The sequence below is a fragment of the Engraulis encrasicolus genome, chromosome 1 (assembly GCF_034702125.1).
Source record: "Engraulis encrasicolus isolate BLACKSEA-1 chromosome 1, IST_EnEncr_1.0, whole genome shotgun sequence".
Lineage (NCBI taxonomy): Eukaryota > Metazoa > Chordata > Actinopteri > Clupeiformes > Engraulidae > Engraulis > Engraulis encrasicolus.
Window position 1 is genome coordinate 31,542,027 of NC_085857.1, and position 26,941 is coordinate 31,568,967.

The following is a 26,941-nucleotide window of genomic DNA, read 5'->3' on the forward strand; positions in this document are numbered from 1 at the left end:
AAAGTTTGAGTCAAACAGACTGAATAGGCTGCGTGCGCTCTCTCGACAGCAGACCAGAAATAAATAATGGGAGTAAAACAATAAAATAGCCTAGTTTGCCCCACAAGTAGTTTTAAAATTATTTTTTGCACATGTTTACAATCATAAAATGGCTATATTATGAGGTGAAATTATATTAAAATGTGTATTAGCTGTAATAATGAAAATATTTTTTTTATCACGATATAAACGATAGAGGAGAAAGGTCACGATAGACACGTTTCTCTCGTCCTCACGATATGTCTCGTCATATCGTCCAGCCCTAGTACCGGCCATCTGATCACAGCAATGAGAGTACGTTGCAAACGATACATGTATAATGCCCCCAAACGACAATAGGAAGATGTAGGTGTATGTGCAGTGTGTGTGTGCAGTGTGTGTGTGTGCAGTGTGTGTGTGTACATAGATCACCTGGGAACATCTTGATGAAGTCGGAGCTGTCCATGCTCATCACCGTGTGTGTGTGTGTGTGTGTGTGTGTGTGTGTGTGTGTGTGTGTGTGTGTGTGTGTGTGTGTGTGTGTGTGTGTGTGTGTGTGTGTGTGTGTGTGTGTGTGTTTCAGAAGTGGACACTCACAATGGAAAACTGCGTTACTCTCAGTGACTGAAGCTTTAAGGACTGCAAGAACGGAAGGACTATCCTCGGTCCTCATCCTACTAGACCTGTCTGCAGCCTTTGACACAGTCAACCACAAGATCCTCCTGAGGATACTCAAGGCCATGGGAATCGCTGGCGTTGTCCACTCATGGTTCAACTCCTACCTATCTGGACGCACCTTCAGTGTGTTATGGCAAGGGAAACTGTCTACAACTCACACCCTCTCCACAGGGGTACCCCAAGGATCAGTGCTGGGACCTGTCGTTCCGTCCAGAGGACACCACTGTCGATTTCAGATGTCCAAGGTACGGAATATCAGACCTGTGCTGACACAATATTCTACACAACGACTGGTCCACGCCACGGTCCTGTCCCGCGTTGACTACTGCAACTCACTCATGACAGGTCTACCTGCTTGTGCGCTAAAACCTCTGCAGATGATCCAGAATGCGGCGGCACGCTTGATATTCAATCAACCCAAAAGGACCCATGTTACTCCTCTGTTTATTGAGTTGCACTGGCTACCGATTGCCGCCCGGATCAAGCACAAGGCTTTGACCCTTGCCTACAAATCCATCGCAGAAACGGCCCCAGCTTATCTGAAGGACCTACTAACGCCTTATGTTACTGGAAGAGAACTGCGCTCATCCAGCACAAGCCGTCTGGCTCTGCCATCCAGTCGCTCTAGGTACTCCCAGTCAGGACTGTTCTCCGTTGTTGAACCCAAGTGATGGAACGGTCTCCCAGAGGCAGCAAGACTAAGCACATCTCTTGCAGCCTTCAAGAAACAAGTAAAGACCTTCCTCTTTCGAGAGGAGCTACTAAACTAATGCTTGAGCTGGCCTAGCCCCAGGGCAGACTCTTGACATGATGTTTAGTTTAGTTTAGTTTGAATGTGTGTGCGTGCGTGCGTGCGTGCGTGCGTGCGTATCTAAGTCCAGTGTGTGTGTCTTCAGACTCTTCCTATTACTTGTAATCACGTGAGAGATCACAGCTCAGAAACCTATTCAGTAATCATCACCAGACACACCACCAGCTAGACACACACACACCTGCAAGACCCGCAACCTGTTTGTGTGTGTGTAATAGTGTGTGTGAGTGTGAGTGTAATAGTGCGTTTGTTCTATTATTTCAAAAATATATCGACGTTTCCATTTGGAATATCTTGAAATATTTAAAAATGATCTCCAAAATGTGCATCTCTTCCTAAGGGCTGCTTCCATCCATCCATGCATCCACCTATCCACCCACCCATCCATCCACCCACCCATCCATCCATCCATCCATCCATCCCCTTCTCCCCTCACCTCTTTCCCAGTGTGTCTCTTCATCCCATCCCCCTTCTCCCCTCACCTCTTTGGCAGATCATGTCCATGGCTGTCCTCCTCTCCTCCAGGCCCCTGAGGAGCCTCTCCTGCATCTCTCCCTCTGGTCCGCCGAGCTCAGACGCCTTGAGGCTGACCAGGAAGCGCCTCTTCTCCTCGTCCAGGTTGGTGACCTTGGCTCGCACCGTCTGGCCCATCACAAACACCTCCGCCGAGGAGGTCACGAACCAGTCGCTCATGGACTAGACACAGGAGGATGGAGAGGACAAAAGGACAGAAAAATGCTAACATTCAACAACAGTTGAGTAGTCATTCAAAAAAAATTCCCCGCATCACAAACTGGTCCTTTCCATGTACATCACAAACCAGTCGCTCAGACAGACAGACAGACAGACAGATAAACTTTATTATTGTCCAAGGAGAAGTCAGAGAGATCAAAGTTGTGTGTGTGTGTGTGTCTTAGTCCGGTGGTTGTGTCCTCAGACTCTTCCTATAAATGGTAATCACGTGAGATCACAGCTCAGAAACCTATTCAGTAATCATCACCAGACACACCACCAGCTAAACACACACACACACCTGCAATATATAGTGAGGGGGAGTGTGTGTGTGTGTGTGTGTGTGTGTGTGTGTGTGTGTGTGTGTGTGTGTGTGTGTGTGTGTGTGTGTGTGTAATAGTACGTGTGTAATAGTGTGTGTGTGTGTGTAACAGTTGTAGTCATTTAAAAATTTCCCCACATCACAAAGTGGTCCTTTCCATGTACATCACAAACCAGTCGCTCAGACAGACAGACTTTATTAATGCCCAAGGGGAAGTTTGTGTTCCAGGTTGCTCTGTATACAGGTAGATAAAAACGGATAAAAAAAGAGAAATAAAAACAAAAAGACAAAACTGATGACTGCACAGATAAACCAGTCGCTCATGGACATTTGTGAATGGTCAGCATGAATTCTGTAAAGAAACTACGAAAAATATTACACGGTGCACCTTTAACCTGAAGGCCTATAGTCTGAACAGAGATGAAGAGAGAAGACAAGAAATGTATTCTCCCGATTGTGCAAATCAAGTCTTGGATTGCTTCCAAAATAGAGCTGTATGCTCTACGCAGACAAAATAAACACTGCACGGATGGCAACTAAAACGGGAATTCTGCCAAAGAGATGTACAAATTTGCTTTCAATCACAACATCAAATTACAGCATGCCTCTGTTTTTGCACATTGGTCTGGAATTGCTTTAAGAGTCATTGCAAGCTGTTATATTTGTTGCTCCCCATTTTGTTGCGCCAGAATTGCTTATAAACAGTCCGACTTAACGACCGACTTGTAAGAAGACATTACGAGGAGAACAAAATCAATGGATTACACCAAATGAAAGCATTTACTAGAATCACAGAAAGGCATGCCTTTAGGGTCTCTATGAAGGCTCAATTATAAGACAAGTACATGCCATCAATAAAAATAATGTATAAATTTAGCACTCACATCATTGCCATGTGCTGAAGCTGGCAACACCCCAACATATTTACAGTGTGTATCTCCATAGCAACACATTCAGCACATATAGCCAAATCGAGCTACACAGAGTGAGTTGAAGTTGATCTCCAATCACAGAAAAACATGATTAGTAGGAGAACTAGAAGCTAAGTATTTGCCCTCGTGGTAAACTATTTCAGCTAAATTGCATCACATAATTGTTTGAGCAGGCTAAGTCGGCATTTGCGTATGAAAAAAGATGACCTAAGAATTTCAAAATCCACTCAGGCAAATTACAAGCATTTACCCTACTTAATGTAAATACTGGCCTTGTACAAAACAGAGGAAGTGTTACAACTCCGCGCACAGAAACTTAACAATTTACACAAAACAAAACAAACAGAAATTTAGCGCTGAAAAACTAATGGAGATTAAGAACGAAAAGGAAACGAGTGGAGAAGAGTGAGGTTAAGAAGAGAATGACGCCGGCAACACTTCAGATACGTTTTAAAATCAGCTGGCGACGGCAAACCGATTGGGTTTGAGCAGTCGTAAATGCTTGCGTTTGCGCTTGCCAGATGATTGGATCAATAACAGCGCAGCTCAGTAAGCAATTGCCTCTTGTTCCCGGAAAGGTGGGAGATGTGTGAGCACACGGCATACTGGCGTTACAAAATCGCTCCCGTCCATTTCTATGGACGCTTTTTACTGTGTTTCGCCTCATGTACATAAACAGTCTCTGCCGAGCGCTCTGTGTTAGTGCCTCAACAACACATACCAGTAATGTCCCATGAAACGCAAAGAGGCAAAGTGTTTACATCACACACCTCTTCACTTCATGAGCTGTCACGCAGTCCTGCACGCAGGCAGGCAGGTGTGCGCACGCACACACACACACACGCGCGCTCACACGCACACACACACGCACGCACGCACACACACACACGCGCGCACACACACACGCGCGCACGCGCACACACACTCGCGCGCTCATGCACACACACGCGCGCTCACACGCACACGCACACTGCATAGTTTCTCCAAGTGTTCTCATTTCAATGAACTATGTTGACATAAATTCACATATGCACACACAGATACACAAACACCCTTACACGTTTTCACTCAATAGGCATTCAGGTTTTTTTTCCCTTTACAGTCTCGAACACATTGGCTAACCACCACACATATCCTTCACAGGTTTCTAATTTAAAAGGTGTTGGTGACATTTACGTCTACAGGCTCATTCGTTCTCGCTTCACTACACACGCACACTGCCATAAATGTACTCACACACACACACACACACACACACGCACACGCACACGCACACGCACACGCACGCACACGCACACGCACACGCACACGCACACGCACACGCACACGCACACGCACACGCACACACACACACACACACACGCGCGCGCACACACACACACACGCACACGCACACGCACACGCACACGCACACGCACACGCACACTTCTTTAGGGGTACTCACAGCTTTGGGTGCCAGGCCGTATAGGCCGTGTGGGAACTCCACAAAGACTCCGTAGGGCATGATGTTCTTGACCCAGCCGGTCAGCTCCAGCCCCACCTCCAGGCCCGAGAACTCGGTGGCGGCCGCGCCCTGCTCCATGCAGGCCTTCAGCAGGGGCTTCTTGGTCAGGGTCTGGCGGAGGGCGGCTTGATTAAGGGGAAACACATTCTCCAAGACAAAAGTGCCGTAACTCGGCCCTACCGTGGCTCTAACGCAGGGGTGGGAAAACTATGTATAAACCTTCTAAGTGTGGCAAGAGTGTGCAGACTTCTGGTCTTTGTCCTGAACCTGGCCTCAGCGAGGTGGGATGTGCATACTCTTATCAAGACTTTAACAACAGCGAGAACTGGAGCTAAGTTCGACCATATCTTTTAAGTGGCATACAAGTTTGAGGCGAGAGAAAGGATACGATGACGTGTTTGGCCTTGTTGAGGCACACGGCGTCAGCCACGGTGTCTCCCTCGCGCAGGGCGTGGTAGATCAGCAGGCAGTTGGAGGAGTGGTCGGACAGGTGCACCGTGGGTAGGAAGGCGGGCGTGTTGGAGGGCTGGATGGCCACCTTCAGGCCGTCCATGGTCTTGCTGACCACGCGCACCTCCACTGCCTGTCAAGACAGGAGAAAGGAAGCATACATTCCGGATGACGTAAAAAATGCACCCACTATTGATAGCTTTAAATCTAGACTCAAGACAAAGCTGTTCTCAGATGCGTTCCCCTAGCTTAAATTACATATCATTCTTTTTTTATTATTATTATTTTTATTTTTATGTTTATTTAATTTATTTTATTTTATTATTATTTTTACCTTATGTTTTATCTTAATGTTTTAAACGTTTTTGACTCTAATTCATTTCCTTCTTTCTTCCCCATTTCCTTCCATTTACATTTGTTAACTTTGTGAAGCACATTGAGTTGCACCTGTGTATGAAATGCGCTATATAAATAAACTTGCCTTGCATCTTATTGCTGCACATGACGTAGACAAAAAAATGCAGCTCGTCGTCCCTTAGGGCTTCTGCACACCGGCTCTGACAAAGGCTGAGCACTGTTCCGCAAAAGTTTGATTCCATTGTTTTCAATACAACCCCACACACTGGGGTTGTATTGTCCGCGGACATTCGCGGATGTCGGATAGCGATAAGAAACAAGTTCTATGTTGTCGGCACCGCCCATTGACCATCAATGCTATGTTCGTGTGAAATTGGGTTTGGGGGTCGGAATTGTGTCGGAAGCGAAAGTGCTCCGCAGTGCTGTCGGAGCCGGTGTGCGGAAGCCCTTAAACTGGCATTTCAATTGCTCATCTTTCAGTCGTTCAAACCGTCTTTGACATATTGGTAACACTTTCGAATAACTACCCACAAAAAAGATTTATAAATACTTTATTAACATTTCTAAATGAACTAATCATAAACTACCGGTAATCATTTACAGAGGTTTGTTAATGAACTTCAACTGCTCAGTGGGGTGGGAATCAACTTCTACTGATTGAGCTTTATGTGTGCTTGCCTGCTAATAACTTCTGCGTCCAGTGTCTTCATGCTGAGTCAATATTGTATTTAATACTCATTTACAAGCATTTGTAAATATTTTGCGGAAAATTACTTCATTACTTATAAAGAGTTTATAATGTGTTTTAGGGGGTAGTTATTCTAAAGTGTTACCGAGATATTCCGTGAAGAAGTTTTGAGCAAAGCTCAAACACAGAAAATAATCACGGACAAACCCAGTGATCACATGCACCTCTGCCCTCTTGTGGCAGGCCGCGAAGTTGCAGGAACAAACGAATGAACCAACCACCAACACACAATCTCTGCTGAGTACATAACGTCATTGGCAGAGCTAAAAAATAATCACAGACCAACAAAACCCATACCTTTCCAATCTCATATTCAAAGCTGCCATCCTCCTTCTCTGCTGTGTCCTTGTGTTGTTTCTTCTTCTTCTCCTGGTCCTCAGTGTCCCCCTCCACCACCGCCCTGAAGGACAGCAGCAGCCTCTCATTCTCCGGGTCACACTGCAGCACCTTGGCCTTCATCACCTGGAGGGGGAGAGAGAGAGAGAGAGAGAGAGAAAGAAAGAGAGAAAGAAAGAGAGAGAGAGAGAGAGAGAGAGAGAGCACAAGGGATGAGAAGAGATATGACAGGTGGACAAGCAAAGAGGTCACAAAGAAGGGGGTAATGAGAGTGGCAGGGGAGAGAGGAGAGAGGGAAAATAGAGAGAGAGAGTGAGAGAAAGAGAGAGAGAGAGAGAGAAAGAGAGAGCGAGAGAGAGAGAGAGAGAGAAATGAAAAACTTTAATTAATTACACTAGAGTGTGTGTGTGTCTTCAGATCATATAACTCGTATTCAAAGCTGTGTGTGTGTGTGTGTGTGTGTGTGTGTGTGTGTGTGTGTGTGTGTGTGTGTGTGTGTGTGTATGTATGTGTGTGTGTGTGTGTATCTAAGTCCAATGTGTGTCTTCAGACTCTTCCTATAACTTGTAATCACGTGAGAGATCACAGCTCAGAAACCTATTCAGTAATCATCACCAGACACACCACCAGCTAAACACACACACACCTGCAAGATATGGGGAGCATGTGTGCGTGTGTGTGTGTGCGTGTGTAATAGTGTGTGCGAGTGTGTGTGTTTGTGTGTGTGAGCGCAAAAGAGAAGAGCGAAATAAAGATAGAGCAAAAGAAAGACAATAAAAGAAAGAAAAAGAAAGACAGAAAGAAAGACAGACAGACAGAAAAGAGAAGAGAGATGAGAGGTGTACAAGCAAGGAGGTCACAGAGAGGAGAAAGTGTCAGGGGGAGAGAGAGGGATAGACAGAGATAAGCAGAAAAAAAAAATAAAATAAAAATAAGAATAATAATAATAATAAATATAGCTGCAAGCAGCAATGCGGGGCCAAGCAGTAAACTTGCCAGAGTCGCCACGGCAACAGAAGGAACTGCAGCGCCCCCTTTGGTCCAAATCTCGCCAATGTTGGTGTGCATTCCTTGGACGAGAGTGTGATCACGTAAACCAAGTTTAGTTTGAATCCGTTGAAGAGCTGCCGAGATATGAGCTCACTTCCTGTTACCTGTTGGTGGCGCTAGAGAGCTTGGGGTCTGGATTTTTTTGTGGGAGGTCATGGGATGGGCTAGAATGTGTGCAGAAAATCCTAACAGAAATTGACTAACGGTTGCTGAGATATGACCTCACTTCCTGTTTTGCCACCTTTATGACAATTTTGATTGGCTGTCACCGGCAAACGACAAGAGGTGTTCAAAATTCTTTCCTCTCCCCCCTCCTTCTCCCTCCCTCCTTCCCTTCTTCCCTCTCTGTCCCTCTCCCTCTCCCCCCTCCCTCTCCCTCTCCCTCTCCCTCTGTCTGTCTGTGTGTGTGTGAGGGGGGGAGGGGGGAGGTGGGTTGCAGGGGCTGGGGCAGTGGGGCTTTGGTTGACACTAGACCCCCTGCCGAGAATGGTGTCAGTGAACGTGCGCAGGGGAGGGGAAGGGGACAGAGAGATGAGAAAAAATCCCTCCATTCTTTCCACAATTTTGAATGGCTGCTGTGAGCTGATAGTTTTTTCAATCGTTACGAAAATCCATACCTGGGTGCAACATAGTGTGAAGATGACCTGTGTACCAATATTTTGAAAATTGGGAGTACGGTTCAAAAGCTACAGGCAAAAATGTAGCTAAAATTTTGACCTGCTGGTGGCGCTACAGAGTTTGAGCTGGGGATCTTTTTTTTGTGGTAGGTCACGGGATGGACTACTATGTGTGTACAAAATCCCAGCCTAATTTGACAAACGGTTGCTGAGATATGACCTCACTTCCTGTTTTGCTACGTTTACGACAATTTTGATTGGCTCTCACGGCTAAAGGATAAAAGATATCCAATATTCCTGAAGACCCCATGTGTAGCTCAGTCCAGAGATACTATATACCAAGTTTCGGGCGAATTGGTCAAAAATTGCCGAAAAAATAGCATTTTTATTGAATTTTACAAAATTCAAAATGGCAGGAAAACTATCCTGGCGGAAAATGACGTCATAGGGTGCGTTGGATTCGTCTTGGCCCAAGGATTCCAGGGATACCAAGTTTATGAAAATTGGCCCAGCGGTTCAAAAGTTACAAGCAGAAATATACCTGCAACTTTGCCCTGCTGGTGGCGCTAGAGTGTTGGGACTGGGGACCTGTAAATCGCTGTGGGTAATGCTGAGACTGCCCCGAATGTGTGTGCCAATTTACAGCATTTTCCTGCCTACGGTTCTATGGGCTGCCATAGACTTGCAGAGGGAGAAGAATGGTGACTAGAGAATAATAATAATGAAGAAAACCTACTAACTCTATAGGGGCCTTCGCCAGCTTCGCTGCTTGGCCCCTAATAATAACTTGCCACTGTAATGACCAGAATTATGAAAGTAAGTGGGTGTACATTTTTGTCATTTTTATTTCAACCGAGCGATTCGGAACAGAAGGAAGGAGAGGCGGGAAATGCAACAACACTCAAAGATTTAAAGCTAGGGAGGGAATCTCCGCTCAGACAGAAATGAGGCCAGACTCTGAGTTGCATGGAGACAGATGGACTGGGAGGGAGTGGGACTGAGACTGAGAGATGGGAGACTCAGCGATGAGTGGGGAGGATGAAAGAAGAGTTGAGGAGATGAAATCAGAGAGCAGGGCAGTGCCGCACCAGACGTCAAGAGGACATAAAAAAAATTAGAGATGCACCGGATCATGATTTTTAGGATCCTGCCGGATACCGGATCCATTGCTTAAGATCCTGCCGGGTCCGGAAACCGGATCCAACGAAAGGATTGAAACACATAGCCTACTCGCATACGTGAGCCCTTTTATTACATTGGCTCAAACTATTTTTGAGACTCATTGGCTTACTGCCACACTACCTGCACTGGCCGCTTCTAAGGGGCTTTCACTCCATGCAGCAATTGGAGTTGTGAAAGACTGACTGAAAAACCTGTAGGCTAGAGATGCACCAGATCCTGATTTTTAGGTAACTGTCGGATACCGGATCCACTGCTTAAGATCCTGCCGGATCCGGATCCTGTGAAAAACCCTATTATCCTGCCGGATCCGGAACCGGATCTTGGATCCTGTGCATCTCTAAACAAAATACAGAGGAGTCAAAGAGTGGGGACAGGAGCAAGAGCTTAAAGACAGCACACATCTTCTCTCCCCCTCGGCAAAGAGACTTCCCCCTCTCATATACAGTACTCTACTCACGCACAGACTTAATACTAATCTACTCTCTAATGCAATAAGCTAAACATGCTGGACAAGAGACAATAGACAAAGGCAAAAACAAAGGCAGACATGCATAGACAAGTCGCCCAAGAAATGTTTTTGGTTGTTTGGTTGTTTGCAAACCGAAAAACACTTGGTTACTCTCTGCGAGCCGTGACGACAACATGCACGTCAGCCGGTTCATTCGGGTCACACACAGTCAAATGCAGAAAAGTTCAGAGGTCACTATGAATGTGGGTGGTTTACAGGTAAGCACTTTAGTCCCGAATGTAACTGGTGCGGGCCAGAGATTCTTTAAATATATATAGAGATATGCCAACATAATAGGTTTCTATGGGCACCTAATGTGACCAGGTTCCGGTCTGCCTAAAGGGGCGTGTCATAATGCTCCTAGCATTGAATAGAACAGTCCTTAGGTCTGCCTAGGTCTGCCTAAAGGGGGATCCCCCCCTCCCCCTTGCAATAATAGAACCCGGAAACAATGGGCCAATGGAACCTCTCTCTCTCTACTCTCTCTACTCTCTCTGGGTGCGGGCACTTGCACAGGCACCGTTCTGGTCGGCCAGAAAACAATCTAAGAGCACATGCAGTCATGGGTAAGTGGCGGGCAGTCATGGGTAAGCGATTAGGGCATCAAAAGGTTGCCAGTTCGACTCCCGACCCGCCAGGTTGGTGGGGGGAGTAATGAACCAGTGCTCTCCCCCATCTTCCTTCATGACTGAGGTACCCTGAGCATGGTACCGTCCCGCCGCACTGCTCCCTTGAGGCGCCATTGGGAGGTGTCCCCCTTGCACGAGAGACGCATAAATGCAATTTCGGTTTGTGCAGTGAACACTTGTGTGCTGTGGAGTGCTGTGTCATAATGACAACGGGAGTTGGAGTTTCCCAGTTGGGCTTTCACATCTCACCTGTCCGACGTAGAAGAGCTGCTCGGAGGCCGTGACGTACTCGGTGCTGAGCTCGCGCGTGGGCACCAGGCCTTTGACGTCGTTGTAGAAGCGCACGATGCAGCCGAAGTCCTTGACGCAGACGATGAAGCCGTGGGCCACGCGGCCGGGACGCGCCTCCGCGTAGCTGGAGAAGACGGGCAGGGACGAGTCCACCAGGCCCTTCTTCCTGGTCAGCGTCAGCTTCCTATTGGCCACGTCCACCGACAACACCTGGGGTGAGGGGAGGTGAGGTGAGCAGGGGAAGGGGAAAACACAAGTAACACATGGATTATTTATTAAATCATGTTATTAGTAATTTCATTTTGTCTATACTGGGGTGAGGTGAGGTGAGGAAGAGGAAAATACAAGTGAGACAGAGATTTTTTTTAAAAATTGCTATTTGTAGTTTGATTTTGCCTCTTCTGTCCTTGTCCTCTGTCTTTGTATTTGTATTTTTTACTTTAACTGTCTGCCACTCTCGGCCAGGACTCAAAGGAGTAAGAGCCGCAAGGTTAAATGGGTTTCCTGGTTACTGGCTTTCCTGATTAAACCGGGGTTAGGTAAAATAAAAAACAAAATGGGTAGTTATTGACAGAAAGAAAGTGATTTGAAGACCTCTGTAACATGCTGAAAGCTGAAAGCAGTGAAAGTTCTATAGAATTCTGGGCGCCATACAATACAATTTGAAATTTTAGAATCTTTTTATAGAATGTTCAAAAACCCACACTCTTACATTAAAAGTGGAACAGTTCATAGCTTTTACACACACACACGCACGCACCCTGCACTTGACTTTGTCCCCCGGTGAGAACTTCTTCTCGGGGTTGGTGAGGGTGACGTCGGCCATGTGTATGCGGGGCACCAGGCCCTTGATGTAGTCCGTCACCTTCACCTGCAGCCCGTGGGCCACCAGGCTGGTGATGGTGCCCTGCAGATGACAGAAGACAACACAATCTATTTACAGACATAGATCACTGTATGGTGCAGCACCACAGAATCAACATTGCCCTGCAGGTCACAGAGAACAACATATTGTATTTACAGTACACAGCAATGAACACATCCCTTTTGGAAATAAACATTTTGAACAATATTTCAATAAAGAAACATGTTATTTCCAAACGTACAGCATATAAAACTATGTTCTATAATATGACTCTATATTTTTCAGTTTTTGGCAAATTGGGGTGGTGCAAAAATGAGTACACCCCAATGAAAGTCTCCAGGGATTCATTCTGCAGGTCACAGAGACCAACACATTATATTTTCATAAGACATAGACCACTCACACTGTGGTGCACCACCACAGAATCAACATTGCCCTTTAGGTCACAGAGGACGACACATTTTATTTACAGTGCACAGCCATAATGAGTACACCCCTTTTGAAAAGTAACATTTCGAACAATATTTTAATAGTTATTTCCAAAATGTGCATAGAGTAAGTTTAGCACAATATCTGCTGAACGTACTACAACATACAACTATGTTTTACAATATGACTCTTATTATATATTTTTCGGTTTTCAGCAAATAAGGGTGGTGCAGACATGAGTAGGCCTACACCCCCTAGATCACTCTGTGGTGCAGCCAGTTCCTCACACAAACCAAATCAGTTGTGCACTCAAGAAGGAATAAGGAAAGAAATGCAGGTGGTGACAAAAGTGTGCCATCACAAGTTGCAATCCCAGAAACAAAATCATTAGTTAGTATAGACTTTGTTTACATACCTCTACTACTTGTCCTGGTTTAATGTCACTGTAGCTGAAGAACCGGGCCTCAATGGTACTCCTGCAAATAAATTCATTGCACAAAGTTGGCTTTAAAATGACGTGCAACCACATAAAACGTATCTACAGTACATACAGTACTGCAAGTCAGTGGTTCCCAACCTTTTTCTTCAGGGACCCACATTTTTACCATTGTAAGCTTTGGTGACCCATCCGCTTCAAACTTCCGTTTGCCAAATATGCGTTTGCAAAATATAGAGAAAAAAGAATAAATGTTTAATGAAGCACTTAGACTTTGTTGCTTCTATGCATATATTAAATAAATGCTTTGTTAAAACATGGGATATATATGGTATTAAAATGTAACCCCTTAAAATCAAGAGGGCTTCGCGACCCTCTGTGGATCTTTGGCGACCCATAGGTTGGGTCCCGACCCATAGGTTGGGAACCACTGCTGTAAGTGACACTTCTGATTTGCCATCACACACACACACACACACACACACACACACACACACACACACACACACACACACACACACACACACACACACACACACACACACACACACACACACACACACACACACACACACACACACACACACACACACACACACGTGCTTGCATGCTCTCTCGATAACACGCGCGTGCGCGCGCACACACACACGCGCGTCTTGTGCTGGCGTACTTGCGCAGGCTGGCCAGGTGCATGTTCTCCAGGGCGCTGTACTCGGTGATGCGGCAGGTGATGGACTCCTGGCCCTTCAGGCCGTTGGGGTTGTACGCCTCCTTGGGCTCCTTACAAAAGTTCTTCTGCAGAGGGGGGAGACACATGACATGCAGAGAACATTACATTACATTACATAGCATTGCATTTAGCAGATGCCTTTGACCAAAGTGACTTTGAATGTTTGTGTTTTGTGTTGCTGAGATGCTCTCCTTCATTCAATAACACACAGGGAACATACAAGCAACCAATGACCTCAGTTCAGGCCATTTGGGTTGTGGGGTGGTTACTCATTTGCTAATGTGGAGGAATAGTTCATTTTATTAATTTAATACTAAGGGGGGGGTGGAGGATTATAGTGAGGTCAAGGGGGTGTTGGCAGGCTTATGATGAGGTCAAGGGGGTGTGTTGGGAACCCACTGTTTTATACATGATTTATTATTTACAGGGGCCTATACTACAAAGGGATAAGCTAAGGTTCGGGATAAGTTAAGGTTAAGCTAAAAGGTAAATCATCTAATAGAAGGGTCTGTAGTCCTCATTTTCTTAAGAAAAGCTCTTCTATTAGATGATTTACCTCTTGACTTAACCTTAACTTGTCCTGAACCAGCTTTGTAGTATAAGCCCCTGTACAGTCATCTAACTTACATGAGCAAAAGCCTGCGTTCCGTCAGGCAGTTGGATGATGGCCCCGGCGTGGAAGTGTACGGCGACCACCTTGCAGCCCTCCACCACCTCCCCGACGCGCTCGCTCTGCACGTGCTCCAGCACGCTGCCCCCTGGGGGCAGGAGGTGGCTGCGCAGGGTCAGGGCCACCTGCTTATTGGTGGGGTCCACGTGCAGCACCCGCGCCATCACCTGCCAGAGAGGAAGGACACACAGTTTGTTTGTTTGATTGTTTTTGTTTAAAGCCAGTTAAGCAGCGGTGGCTATTGCATGGCTAATACAGGTAAATACATTGCACTTGACATTATAAATAAATAAATAAATAAATGAATAAATACATACATACATACATACATACATACATACATACATACATACATACATTCATTCATTCATTCATTCATTCATTCATTCATTCATTAAATAAGTTTGTTCTAAGGGTGCCGGAACGAGTTTTAAAAGCGCTGGTGCTTTTTTTTCTTGATTCTTTATTTCGTATCAATGTTACTGCTTCTGCTCTCAATTCATTTGTCTGCAGTAGAAGTTGAGAGAGCCTCATTTAGGGAGCCCAAAAGTGGGGATGCCAATGCATCACTGCATCCCCCTCTCCGGCACCTCTGGTTTGTTCATATGAATGCACTTTAAAAGGTTTAAAACCTTTTAGGTGGGACCTTATTAAAAATGGAAGGAGACACAGAAAACACAGGAGGTTGCTAAAGGGCTTCCACACACCGCTTTCAACAGCACTGTGGAGCACGATCAGTTCCGACAATTTTGGTTAACCCCGCACACTGGGCATAGATGTACTGTAAACAATGAATGGCAAAGTTCATAACGACAGAGCATAAACAATGGAAAGCTCAGACAAAATATGAGCGGAATAGTGGAATAGAACGTTGGCAGAGCAGTGCTCTGCACCGTCAGAACTAGTGTGTGGAGGCCCTAATACAGTCATGGTGAACCTGGATTTACAAGCTAGAATCCAGTGCCACGTATTCCAAAGTACATGGTTTTAGCTGTCCAGCCAGCCAGGCGATTGCCCTTTCTGAACACGTAAAACCAGGTCAAATGGAATACATGGCACTGGATTTTAACTTTTGAATCCATGTTACCCAAATATTTTACGCACTGAATCGCTTTTTTCCCAACCAAAACCAATTGCAAGCGATGGACAGAAGACTCACCTCGTCTCCAACTTTGTATGAAGAGGCCTTGTCTGAGTCCAGGTGCAGGGCATCCACCGTCCCAGAGAAGGACGACAGGAACTCCACAAAGAGACCCTGGTTAGTCACCTGTTGAGAGGAAGACGGTGAGCTGCAAAGCTACATTTCTCCTTGAATCATACAAGCCGATGAAATTATGTGATAGGACAGTGAAGATAGTGACAGGAAGCGAGTTGGGAGAGAGAGACGGGGAAGGGTCGGCAAAGGACAACGGGCCGGAATTGAACACGAGTCGGCAGCGTAGTAGACGAGTGCCCTACCGTTAACGCCACGGTAGGGCCACAGGCACGTACCTTTTTTTCTCGACTATATTTGATAGGACAGTGTGAGGGGTGGACAGAAAGCGAATCGGGAGAGAGACGGGGAAGGGTCGGCTAAGGACAACGGGCCGGAATTGAACCCGAGTCTGCCGCGTAGTAGACGAGTGCCCTACGGTTAGCGCCACGGTAGGGCCAAAGGCGCGTGCGTACCTTCTTGATGGTGGCGTTGACCAGTAGCCCTGGGCAGATGTTGCTGAGGGTCCAGCCGTGCTTGGTCTCGGTCACAGCCTCTGAGAGGACAGCCGGGTCCATTGAGAGGCGCACTAGACGGCCCTCATTCTTCACCTCCTCCAGCAGACACTCCAGGTACTCCCCCACCCTGAGGTCTACACAGAGAGACAGAGAGAGAGAGAGAGAGAGAGAGAGAGACTTCAGATCATATCCAAAGCCGTGTGTGTGAGTGTGTGTCTTCAGATCATAACTTGTATTCAAAGCTCTCTGTATGTGTGTGTGTGTGTGTGTGTGTGTGTGTGTGTGTGTGTGTGTGTGTGTGTGTGTGTGTGTGTGTGTGTGTGTGTGTGTGTGTGTGTGTGTGTGTGTGTGTGTGTGTATCTAAGTCCAATGTGTGTGTCTTCAGACTCTTCCTATAACTTGTAATCACGTGAGAGATCACAGCTCAGAAACCTATTCAGTAATCATCACCAGACACACCACCAGCTAGACACACACACACCTGCAAGATGTGGTGAGTGAGTGTGCGTGTGTGTGTGTAATAGTGTGTGTGAGTGTGTGTGTTTGTAATAGTGTGTTTGTTCTATTATTTCAAATATATCGACGTTTCCATTTGGAATATCTTGAAATATTTAAAAATTATATTATGATGAAAGAATTGAGATGAAAAACTTATCAATACATTATTATAACAAACAATACAATAAATTATTAATTCAAATTACAATGACATTTTAACGTGGACAGAGTGCATGGACTTCAGACACTACTGAGTGCAAGAGTGCACACAGACACTTCAGGTAAGGACCCACCCACAGGTCTGGGAGCAAGATGAGCAGTGAGGGAGAGCTTTGATTTATATGATAATTTGAAACATCTCAGGTACACAGCCACGCAGTACTTAAAGTGGTAGTTCGCTATTTTAGACATTAAGCCTTGTTTGTGTGACTTCTGGGGTGAAGTAGAGATGTTCTCATCACAATTTTGACATTTGGTGCTGAACGGAGCATTTGGGTATTCAAGACTGCAGCACCCCCACCTTTACATGGACTCCAATGAAGCACTCAAGCAATCGATCATAAAATGGCATTAAACTTTCGTTTGCAGAGACATGAAACTCACCGAGTGGTCAGAGGTGGGCAGCGATATGTTGGCTCGAAAATCACCGCGAAATACGCTTCCAGAGAAGATGTATTCATTATTGTCCGTCTTCATTGATTGTATTAGTTTGACTAGTATTACTCCGCGCGACCGGAAATGGGGGTGCGTTTGTTTACGTTACTATCTATGGTTTGTATGCAAGCTGTAGTTTTTGTAGCCAGTCCCGCTCAAAGATAGCCGTTCTACCTCGCTCCTTGATGTCTACATAAACAACACACTATCGCTACCTACTGGCTGGATGTCTACTGCTATTCAACGGCGTCTGGGGAAAAATAGGTCTGCCAAATGCTAAACAACAGTTAGAAGGCATATTTCGCTGCAATTTTCGGGTCAATTTATCGCTGTCTACCACTGACCACACGGTGAGTTCCATGTCTTCTCAAACAAAAGTTTAATGCCATTTTATAATAGATTGCTTGAGTGCTCTATTGGAGTCAATGTAAAGGTGGGGGGGCTGCAGTCTTGGATACCCAAATGCTCCGTTCAGCACCAAATGTCAAAATTGTGATGAGAACATCTCTACTTCACCCCAGAAGTCACACAAACAGGGCTTAATGTCTAAATAGCGAACTACCACTTTAAGACTCGGTCACCCGGACCTGTCGCCTCCAGATGTCCAACGTACGGAATATCAGACCTGTGCTGACACAATATTCTACACAACGACTGGTCCAGGCCACGGTCCTGTCCCGCGTTGACTACTGCAACTCACTCATGACAGGTCTACCTGCTTGTGCGCTAAAGCCTCTGCAGATGATCCAGAATGCGGCGGCACGGTTGATATTCAATCAACCCAAAAGGACCCATGTTACTCCTCTATTTATTGAGTTGCACTGGTTACCGATCGCCGCCCGGATCAAGCACAAGGCATTGACCCTTGCCTACAAAACCATCACAGGAACGGCCCCAGCTTATCTGAAGGACCTACTAACGCCTTATGTTACTGGACGAGAACTGCGCTCATCCAGCACAAGCCGCCTGGCTCTGCCATCCAGTCGCTCTAGGTACTCCCAGTCAAGATTGTTCTCCGTTGTGGTACCCAAGTGGTGGAACAGTCTCCCAGAGGCAGCAAGACTAAGCACATCTCTTGCAGCCTTCAAGAAACAACTAAAGACATTCCTCTTTCGAGAGAATCTACTAGACTAATGCTTGAACTGGCCTTGCCCCAGGGCAGACTCCTGACATGATGTTTAGTTTAGTTTTAGTTTAGTTTGTGTGTGTGTGTGTGTTTGTGTGTGTGTGTGTGTACTCGTTATTTACTCTTTATGAAAAAAAATAAAAAATAAAAAAATAAATAACCCTCTTTGCAACTGCACTTGTTGTTCTGTATATCTCCTGTGCACTTTATTTGCTTGTGATGTTGGCTTGATTATGTCCTCTTTTTGAAAGTCGCTTTGGTTATAAAGCGTCTGCCAAATGCAATGTAATGTAATGTAATGTAATAAAGAGTGCAAACACTCCAGAGTGTAAGAGTGCAGACACTCAATGGGTACGTTCCAATATGCGACCTTGCGTCCTTACGTCGTCATGACATCACTGACAACAGCATTGTATTTCAATATCTCACAAAAGCTCAATTGTAAAGTCATTTCCTCATTTTCAAACAGGATAGTAAATGAAGAATAGTACCCCAAAAATTGTTTTGGCTAGGCTGACAGCATGGAAACTTCCCGGAGGCAGGGCATCAGCAAACCGTGAGGCCACAAGCCCAAGTGAAGGACGCAAGGTCACATATTGGAAAGCACTCAATGAGTACTGATCCACCCCAAGGTTGGAGAAGATGGGTGGGAGAGAAGGACAAACAGACTTGATGATGTTTATCCTGGCTCAGGTCATGTACACACAGACACTTTAAGTGCTTGATATAAACTTAAGTGGGACGAGGCGAGAGAAGGTCAAGACGAGGTAAGGCAAAATTAAAATATTTTGATCATTGAGTTTTGTGTGGAATTATACGCCCCCTACTGGCAATATAAGGCACAACACTTGAAGGTACACTGTGCAGGAAATGGTCAAAAAAGGTACCGCAACTATGCTGCTCATTATTACCTCCGCCAAGGACGTAATGTTTTCGGTCGCGTTGGTCTGTCTGTCTGTCTGTGTGTCTGTAACTCAAAAACTAATCAACGGATTTGGACGAAACTGTTGAGTTGTGGGTAATGACCCAAGGAACAAGTGATTCAATTCTGGTGGTGATCCGGATCACAAACCAGAATCAGGACCTTTTTAAAGATTATTCACTTCGACGCCCCTAGTGACCGCAAATTGAACTGCAGGCCAGGGCAAAACATTCCAGTTTCTAACTCCACAAAAGAATGCAGATAGAGGGGTGTAACATAGTCAAATGCTCTATCAAGCAGCTTCCTTGGCGGAGGTCTGCGCTCTCTGAGTGCTTCTAGTTGAAACTGGGTTGCCTATTGCCAAATTTGATCTTTTCATGAAAGTCTACTAAGTAATAAACTAATATTTTCTAGTATGGCCCAAGTGCAGTCATTTTGCTATTTCTGGTGTTTGATGGTGATGGTGGTGGTAAGTATTCATGAAAAAGGTAACATTAGTGAATGGGTAGCATGAATTCTGAAAATAAACAACTAAAAATCTTGCAGTGTACCTTTAAATAACAGGAGAAGATGCCTATTTTGTGAGGTTCAAATCAAAAGTTAAGGTTACACTGTTCTGAGTTATCATTTAGTCTCATTTGTAATAACAAGAACTTTCAATAAATGGCTAAATATTTCTAGGGCTAGAAAACAGCATGCGTTTTTACTTCAGATCTACACAATACCTTCTTTTGAGGATTTTGCTGCTGGCTTGGGTAGAAAGGCCTTAGTTGTGGTGAGCCCAATGTCAATGAGGTATCCATGGTCCTCAATGCTTTCCACACTTCCACTGATGACCTAGAGGGAAAACAACCAAAACATTTTCTTATTATGATTATGTCACTTTGCATAAAAGCGCCTGCCAAATGTAAATGTAATCTAATGAAATGCAATGTAACATCATTACATTACATTACACTTAGCTGACGCTTTCATTTATTCAAAGTGACTTACAGTTATTATTTTTCAGAGTACTGGTTACAGTCCCCGGAGCAATGTGGGGTTAGGGGCCTTGCTCAAGGGCACTTCAGCCATGGAAGGAGAAGTAGGGAGAGGTCAGGACCTGCAACTCCTAGATTGAAAGAGCAACTCTCCGACCACTAAGTCACGGCTGCCCACATGACAACTTTAGCTGCCAACTCACCATGCCTGGCTTGAGGGAGCCTGCGGTCAGAGCCTTGTTGACCTCCTTGGGGTTGATAGACAGCTTGGTGATGGTCATGCCTCCTTTATTCTCCTCTAAAGAAGACACTACACACCGCACCACACCACCGGGGCTGAAAAGGTGGGGCAGGGCTGTGAAGTCCTACAAAATAACAACACAAACAACAGTTAACAGTTAGAGCAGTGGTTCTCAACCCTTTTTTGAATAAACACCCCCCCCCCCTGGAACTCATCATAAACCTCCAAAAGCCCTCTTGACCATAAGCCTGCCAATCCATTACATTACATTTAGCTGACGCTTTTATTCAGAGCGACTTACAGTTACTATTTTTCAGGGTATTGGTTACAGTCCCTGGAACAATGTGGGGTTAGGTGCCTTGCTCAAGGGCACTTCAGCCATGGATGCAGGTGTAGGGAGAGGTCAGGTGGGATTCGAACCTACAACCCTCAGATTGAAAGACCAACTCCCTAACCGTTAGGCCACAGCTGCCCACATGATGTGCCCACAATTAATTTGCAAAGTCGTGAAAAAACATAGTAAGTAAAGCACCTCTGTGTTCTCTCCGCTGTTCAGCTTGTCGCTGATAGCCTTGGTGTAGGAGTCGCTGATGTTGGTGATGGGCATGAAGCCGGTCAGGCCGCTGGGAAGGCCAATCACCATCTCAAAGTCATTCACATACTTGATGCAGCCCAGCATCATCGTGCCAACCTTCAGATCCTATACAGATACACACACCTTATGCATTAAACAAACACTCATTCATTTGAAGTATTGTCAACATAAAACAAAAATTACAGCAGTTTTACAAGCCAAGAAGAACTCCTTTTGTGTATTGGTGTGACTTAAAGAAGTGCTCTCTAGTCGTGTGCAAACAAAAGTCTTCATTTCAAAGATACTGCAAGTGTTACTGACAATACAGTGGATATGCATGCCACTAATAGAGTCAGTTATTTTAAAGTACAGTTTGGGACACCGATAACTATACTACGCTATAAAACATATAGATTTAAAATAAAAGAAGACTGGCATCAATGACATCAAAGCAGGTATGCACAAGAGCTGTGAAATATAGGGAGGGAAAGTAATCTCATCGCCCCCTGCTGGCAACGTTCCAACCCCCTGCAACAAATGAATGTTTTTTTTCTTTGAAAAATTACATCTCGGCCCTGACGACGAAGTAGAAGTAGTGGCAGTCATATTATGGGCATGTTGGCCCGTTTTATCGAACCAGGTGGTAAAATGTTCGGTTTTTCACTGATCTGAGCTGATTTTAATATTCTTTAAAAAGCTAATACAGAACTACACTGACTGGCATGTGTGGCTTGTTTACTCCATGTAATTAGCATAGCCAAATTAGCATAGCCAAACATGAGCCAGAGAGGTGGTTACTCGTCACCACAGAAGCCATCATATCTACTAGAGAATTTAAAACCATACCAAAATGATCGTGTGTATATATGTGTAATAAGAAGACAATGTGGAACTCATAGGATTACAAGAATGTGAAGATATGCGAAGAACTTGCGTTCGTTCGCGTTCATTTGTTTCTCTGTGTTGTCAACGAGGCGCGAAGCACAGCATGCTGGGAGCTGTAGTGCGTTTCCGACCAGATTGGCACAATTTCTATTTTTCTTAAAAGGGCAAAAAATGACTTGAGATTTTCACAGGTAGTAGGTCATGCTATTGTTTACGCTGAAAAATGTGTCTGGTGTTATAGTTCCAAGTCATATCTTTGTGGGATTTTTTTAAAAACTTGTCTATGGGAGTTTCAATAGGATCATCCTGGTGTTTGGAACGTAACCGCTAGGATCGCTGTTTTCCACTTTCCCTCCCAATAGCATCTGAATTTGGCCGCCATTGGGTATATGTATCCTTTCATTATATAAAAACACAAGAAAGAACTAGAATTGCAAATGGATGCATTAATGAATTGGGTACATACTTTCATGTGAAGGATGTTCACATTGGAGGTGGCGTTGAGCTTCAGAGCGTCGTCTTTGGTCTTCTTGGCTTTCTTGGCAGCTTCCTCATCATCATCATCATCCTGCGGTTTCTTCCTCTTCTTCTTCACCTCGGGTTCATTCTGTCAGTAAGATCAAAAATACTGAATCAAACCAAGATAACGCAAAACACGCCCACTCAATGCAAAAGCGTGTGCTCAAGTTGGGTCTCCTAAGGGGGCGTTGTCCCCTGCTTCTTCTTCTCTTTTTGAGGTGTTTGCGCAAGACGTGCGCTACCGCCATCTACAGCGCTAAGGGGACTTCATTGATTCTCAACCTCAGGACTCCGAAGGTCTCCTAACCGAAGGTCTCCTAAAGGGGCGTTCACCCGACATAAAGTGAATACCGGAAAAGAAACAAAATGACGCTTCTTGTTAGATCCACCTTCTTTGGTAAGATCACAGGTTTTTCATGGGACACCATGTCATTTATTGTTGGCTGGATACAGTGCCACACTGACTACATGCACTTTTTTGTTGTTGTAACAAATATTGTACACTATGAGGAAAAACAATCAATGATGACCAGCACCATCACGGTCCTCAAGATATGTGTGCCACATACTGTACGCCTCCTCTCACTCAGATTACAAGTTTAAGAAATAGTCTACGGAGACGTTGATCTTAAGAGGGCAAGGAATTAATTGTTAACTGGCTGAAGCAACATAACTACAATAACATAAAAACAATCAACATTGCTACAAAGATGTTGGGACATTGAAAAATATATTTAAAAAACAACAACAATCAAGTCAAGACCAGACAAGACAATGAAAGACATGCTTAGTAGATGTGTCAACTGATTACAGAAGGAGTTGATAAAAATGGCAGATGCTACAGTCAACTTCAAAGCATGGAATGTTGAAACTCATATCACACCTCCAAACAAATACTGTATACTCTTTTCAGTTTACCTGGAAGAGGTTGTCCACCTCAGTACGAGGTTGCTCCGGCTTGGCTGTCTGCGTGGGCTTCGTTGTCCCTCCACGGGGAAAGTCCTCTTCCAACGAGGCCATGACTTAAAGTTTTAACCTGTAATGAATTTGCTATAAGCATCAATGTGATGTGATGGTCAGGAAAGCTCAGTAAACCTGGCGGTAAGGGGATGGAGACTCCCAACTGAGATCGCTCCCGGACGTGCGGTCCCAGGTGTTTCTATCACTCCCGGACGTGCGGTCCCACCCGATTATATTTCACGTATTATCATATACTGCCACATACAAGCAATTTAGGGTTAGGGTTAGGGTTAGGTTTAGGGTTATGGTTAGGGTTAGGTTTAGGGTTAAGGTTAGGGTTAGGGTTAGAAACAAAAAACTAACATCAACAACATAACTAGCTCCGTCATATGGCGGTGGTACCGATAGTCTGGCTAGTGGGAGCGAGATGAAAGGGGAGCGTCCTGGGTTGGGAGCGTCAATCAGGGAATCATCCTGGCTAGTCTGGTGGCGACCACTGGCAACTATTAAAGTCACTACCAGTGAGACTGGCACAACATTGGCGTGACATGGATCACTACTAGTATTGGGAATTAGTGGTGATCAACAGAGTTTTTATTTTGAATAAGGGATACTCATCTCCTCCAGCTCACGTGAAAAGACAACAACGCTTACCATGGGATCCTATCGTATGCAACATTGACTTCACACGTGGTTAAGTTTAGTGCGTCTTACTTGCTATCTTGAGACTTCACACAACAAGTCCCGTGAACTAGTTATATGTAAAAGGGTGATTGTATTGAGAGCGTGTACTTACCCAGATAATCGATTAACTTTCTTCAATAATTCCTAATCATTCATGCCCTGCTTAGGTGAATTCTCACATGTTCATGGAAGACGCGACCCGGAAGTAAACATTAAAGGCACAATTTACTCCGGATGAGGAGGAACAAAAAGTCTTGACTTTAACAGCCAATGAAATGTAAGACAATTACCACAGACAGCAGTGCAGACCAATAGCCTTGCAAATACATTTGATTGATAGGCGTTTGGTCCAATGAGAGAAGCTTCATTGTGAATTGCAGGAAGGTGGTTGAGGAGGCGGGATTTCCACAGCAATCCATTTTCGGCCTCCACTGAAGGGCACTAGTTCCTCCTCAAGACAGGTCGTGTGTAGAGGGTACGTGGATTCTCTGGTCAAATTTTGTGGTTTACCTACACCTGGCATTTTGTGTTTTTATGTTACAACGCTTCAAATGTCCACCCAGTTTCCAATGATGTGAAATGTGCCAGTAATCGGGTTACCAGTTAGCAGTGGATGTCTTAGCCAACAACTATGCTAGTCATTTGGAGCTAGCTCTAACCAAATGTGCTTGTGTTGTGTGCATGGTAACTATTGGCAGTAACTCGCTGAAATTGTGTCTGCATAGTGTTTTGACAAACTACAGCACCAACACTGAACTCGTTGTCGTTGTTGCAAAATTATTTTATTTTGTGTGGTAGGTCGAATGGTCAGTGTCGCTGTCACTTGCTCCACGGCTGCAGCTACTAGCTTGAATTGAACTAGACACGTTACGTAATTGGAGTAACATTATGTCAAGTTCAACATGTTAGTAGTAACCCATGTGGTGCCAACTGTAGTTTAAAGTATTTGCTTTTTTGTTTTCGCAGGATCACATATTTATCAGCAGCTATGGGCGGACACGATTCAGGAACGCAGCACCAGTTCACTGGTATCGCCAAGTACTTCAATGCATGGACCATCACAGGCAGGCGAAATGTAAGTGTACAATACACTGTACAAACTCTGCAGTTTGAACATGTGTTTAACAACTGTCAAACTGTGAGATGTATAAGGACGTACTCAAAGGTGTAGAAAATGTAATTGTTGAAGGCCTTACTCAGAACATTTTGTCCTTTTTCCAGTGTGTGCTCCTCACATATGCAAGCATTGCCACAATTGCCCTCTTCTTCAAGCTGAAGCCCAAGAAGGAAAAGGCCGTCACAGCCAGCTAATTCATGTAAGATGTTCCTCACACCTTTCTCCAACAAAATAATCACATTTTGAAACAAGTGGAATACTGTTTTTTGAAGGTCATTGTCTTATCTGGCAAAAACAAAGCTACGGTAATCTGACTTCCACAGTGAAGGTACACAAAGTGCACATGGCATTTATTGAGCAATGTTGCTGAACAACAATATTGACTCATAATTCTGCTTGAATATTTTTTAAGTTTGCTGCTGATCCAAGTTCTCTTGGTTTAAAACCGGGATGGGCAACTGGAGGCCTGGGGCCCACATCCTCACTCAGTGCAGTCCTTTGACATTTTAAAAATCATGTAAAAAAAAAAAATTAAATGACTACTGTTGTAATTATACTGTTGGCCAATAGACATTCAAAATTCAGTTTGCATCAGTCAGTCTGTATTAAATGTTGATTGATTAAATGATTATATCTTTTCAGAAAATATATATATCGGTATCGGTTATCGGGCAAAACCTCATTATCAATATCGGAATCGGCCAAAATGTTTCATATCGTGCATCCTTCCACACAACATGGGCAGTCAGTGAGCAATTAATTGCACCTCGACCTCTGCAAGTTGCTGTCAGATTCGTGGTTGTCCAAGTTGCAAATCCATGTGGTCCACCGATGGTGGCAATGAAAAAATGTGACCCGCTCCTCATCATAAAGTTGCCCATCCCTGGTTTAAATTGGTGATCAACATGCCATCTGATTGTCATTGTGGTCCAGAAACATTCCTCAAAAAGTTTCCTATTCATCATCAGTGATGCATCACCTTTTTGGAAAACCCACACTTGTATGTGTTCTGATTTGCGTAGGTCCCTTTTTGATTGCATTTAGCAACATGTCTCCTTAACACTTGTAGATGTATTGCTTTGCTTAGGTGTCTCCCCTAAACGTGTACTTCTCTTCTCTCCTCCACAGGATTCCTGTCTTTTTGCTCCGTTGTATGGAGAGTTGGATTCCGCTAGATGTCCATGTGCATATGCCGCCATCACTGCTGTTGCAGCATGTTTAATAACTATTAATAAAACAAACATGTAGTAGAAAACGGCATTTTTATTTTTCATTTATTTACATACGAGGCACCAGGATGATGTATAAAAAGTCTGTACACGATGAGGAATCAAAAGGTCATCATGGGGCAGGAGTGGTCATGAACGAAATGTAAGCAGTCATGAACTCAAATCAAAAACAATCTGCAGGGGCCTATACTAAAAATCTGGGCTGCGTTTCTCGAAACCAAAGTTGCTTACTATATTAGCTACTTCGTTGCTTTCAATGCATTTTCCCATTGGCAACTACCGAAGTTGCTAACAGGCTAACAACTTCCCTTTTGAGAAACTCACCCCCGGGCTGCGTTTCTCGAAAGCGTAGTTGTTTGCCAGTTGGCAACTTGGGTAGGTGTCAATGGGAAATTGCATTTAAAACAACAAAGTAGATGATTTAGTTGGCAACTATGGTTGAGAAATGCACCCCTAGTTCAGGAGTATTTTAAAACTCCAGGCTCTTCTGTTAGATGATTTACCTCTTCTTAACTTAACTTGGTTTACTCCTGAACCAGCTTTGTAA

The 26,941-nt window shown here is 44.7% G+C and overlaps 2 protein-coding genes across 3 annotated transcripts in view; one reads left to right on the top strand and one right to left on the bottom strand.

Annotated features, from left to right (window-relative positions):
- pdcd11 (programmed cell death 11) overlaps positions 1-24,243 on the bottom strand; it is a 59,884-nt gene extending 35,641 nt beyond the window's left edge. For both annotated transcript variants that reach the window (XM_063200089.1, XM_063200083.1), the window contains exons 1-17: positions 24,161-24,243; positions 23,323-23,440; positions 22,352-22,492; positions 20,959-21,126; positions 20,389-20,550; positions 19,931-20,042; positions 15,964-16,139; positions 15,455-15,562; positions 14,253-14,462; positions 13,566-13,690; positions 12,875-12,935; positions 11,926-12,072; positions 11,124-11,375; positions 6,850-7,014; positions 5,386-5,580; positions 4,938-5,108; positions 1,990-2,203 (exon numbers count right to left, since the gene is read on the bottom strand). In XM_063200089.1, the coding sequence (XP_063056159.1) occupies positions 1,990-2,203; positions 4,938-5,108; positions 5,386-5,580; positions 6,850-7,014; positions 11,124-11,375; positions 11,926-12,072; positions 12,875-12,935; positions 13,566-13,690; positions 14,253-14,462; positions 15,455-15,562; positions 15,964-16,139; positions 19,931-20,042; positions 20,389-20,550; positions 20,959-21,126; positions 22,352-22,492; positions 23,323-23,424 (2,509 nt within the window). In that variant the 5' untranslated portion in view covers positions 23,425-23,440; positions 24,161-24,243. The remainder of the gene's footprint in view (positions 1-1,989; positions 2,204-4,937; positions 5,109-5,385; positions 5,581-6,849; positions 7,015-11,123; positions 11,376-11,925; positions 12,073-12,874; positions 12,936-13,565; positions 13,691-14,252; positions 14,463-15,454; positions 15,563-15,963; positions 16,140-19,930; positions 20,043-20,388; positions 20,551-20,958; positions 21,127-22,351; positions 22,493-23,322; positions 23,441-24,160) is intronic.
- A 163-nt stretch (positions 24,244-24,406) lies between these two features.
- On the top strand, positions 24,407-26,420 carry atp5md (ATP synthase membrane subunit k). The gene is made up of 4 exons (XM_063214055.1): positions 24,407-24,523; positions 25,015-25,123; positions 25,270-25,364; positions 26,294-26,420. The coding sequence occupies exons 2-3, from the start codon at positions 25,037-25,039 to the stop codon at positions 25,357-25,359; spliced, it is 177 nt and encodes a 58-aa protein (XP_063070125.1). The 5' UTR covers positions 24,407-24,523; positions 25,015-25,036; the 3' UTR covers positions 25,360-25,364; positions 26,294-26,420.
- Positions 26,421-26,941: the final 521 nt, after the last annotated feature.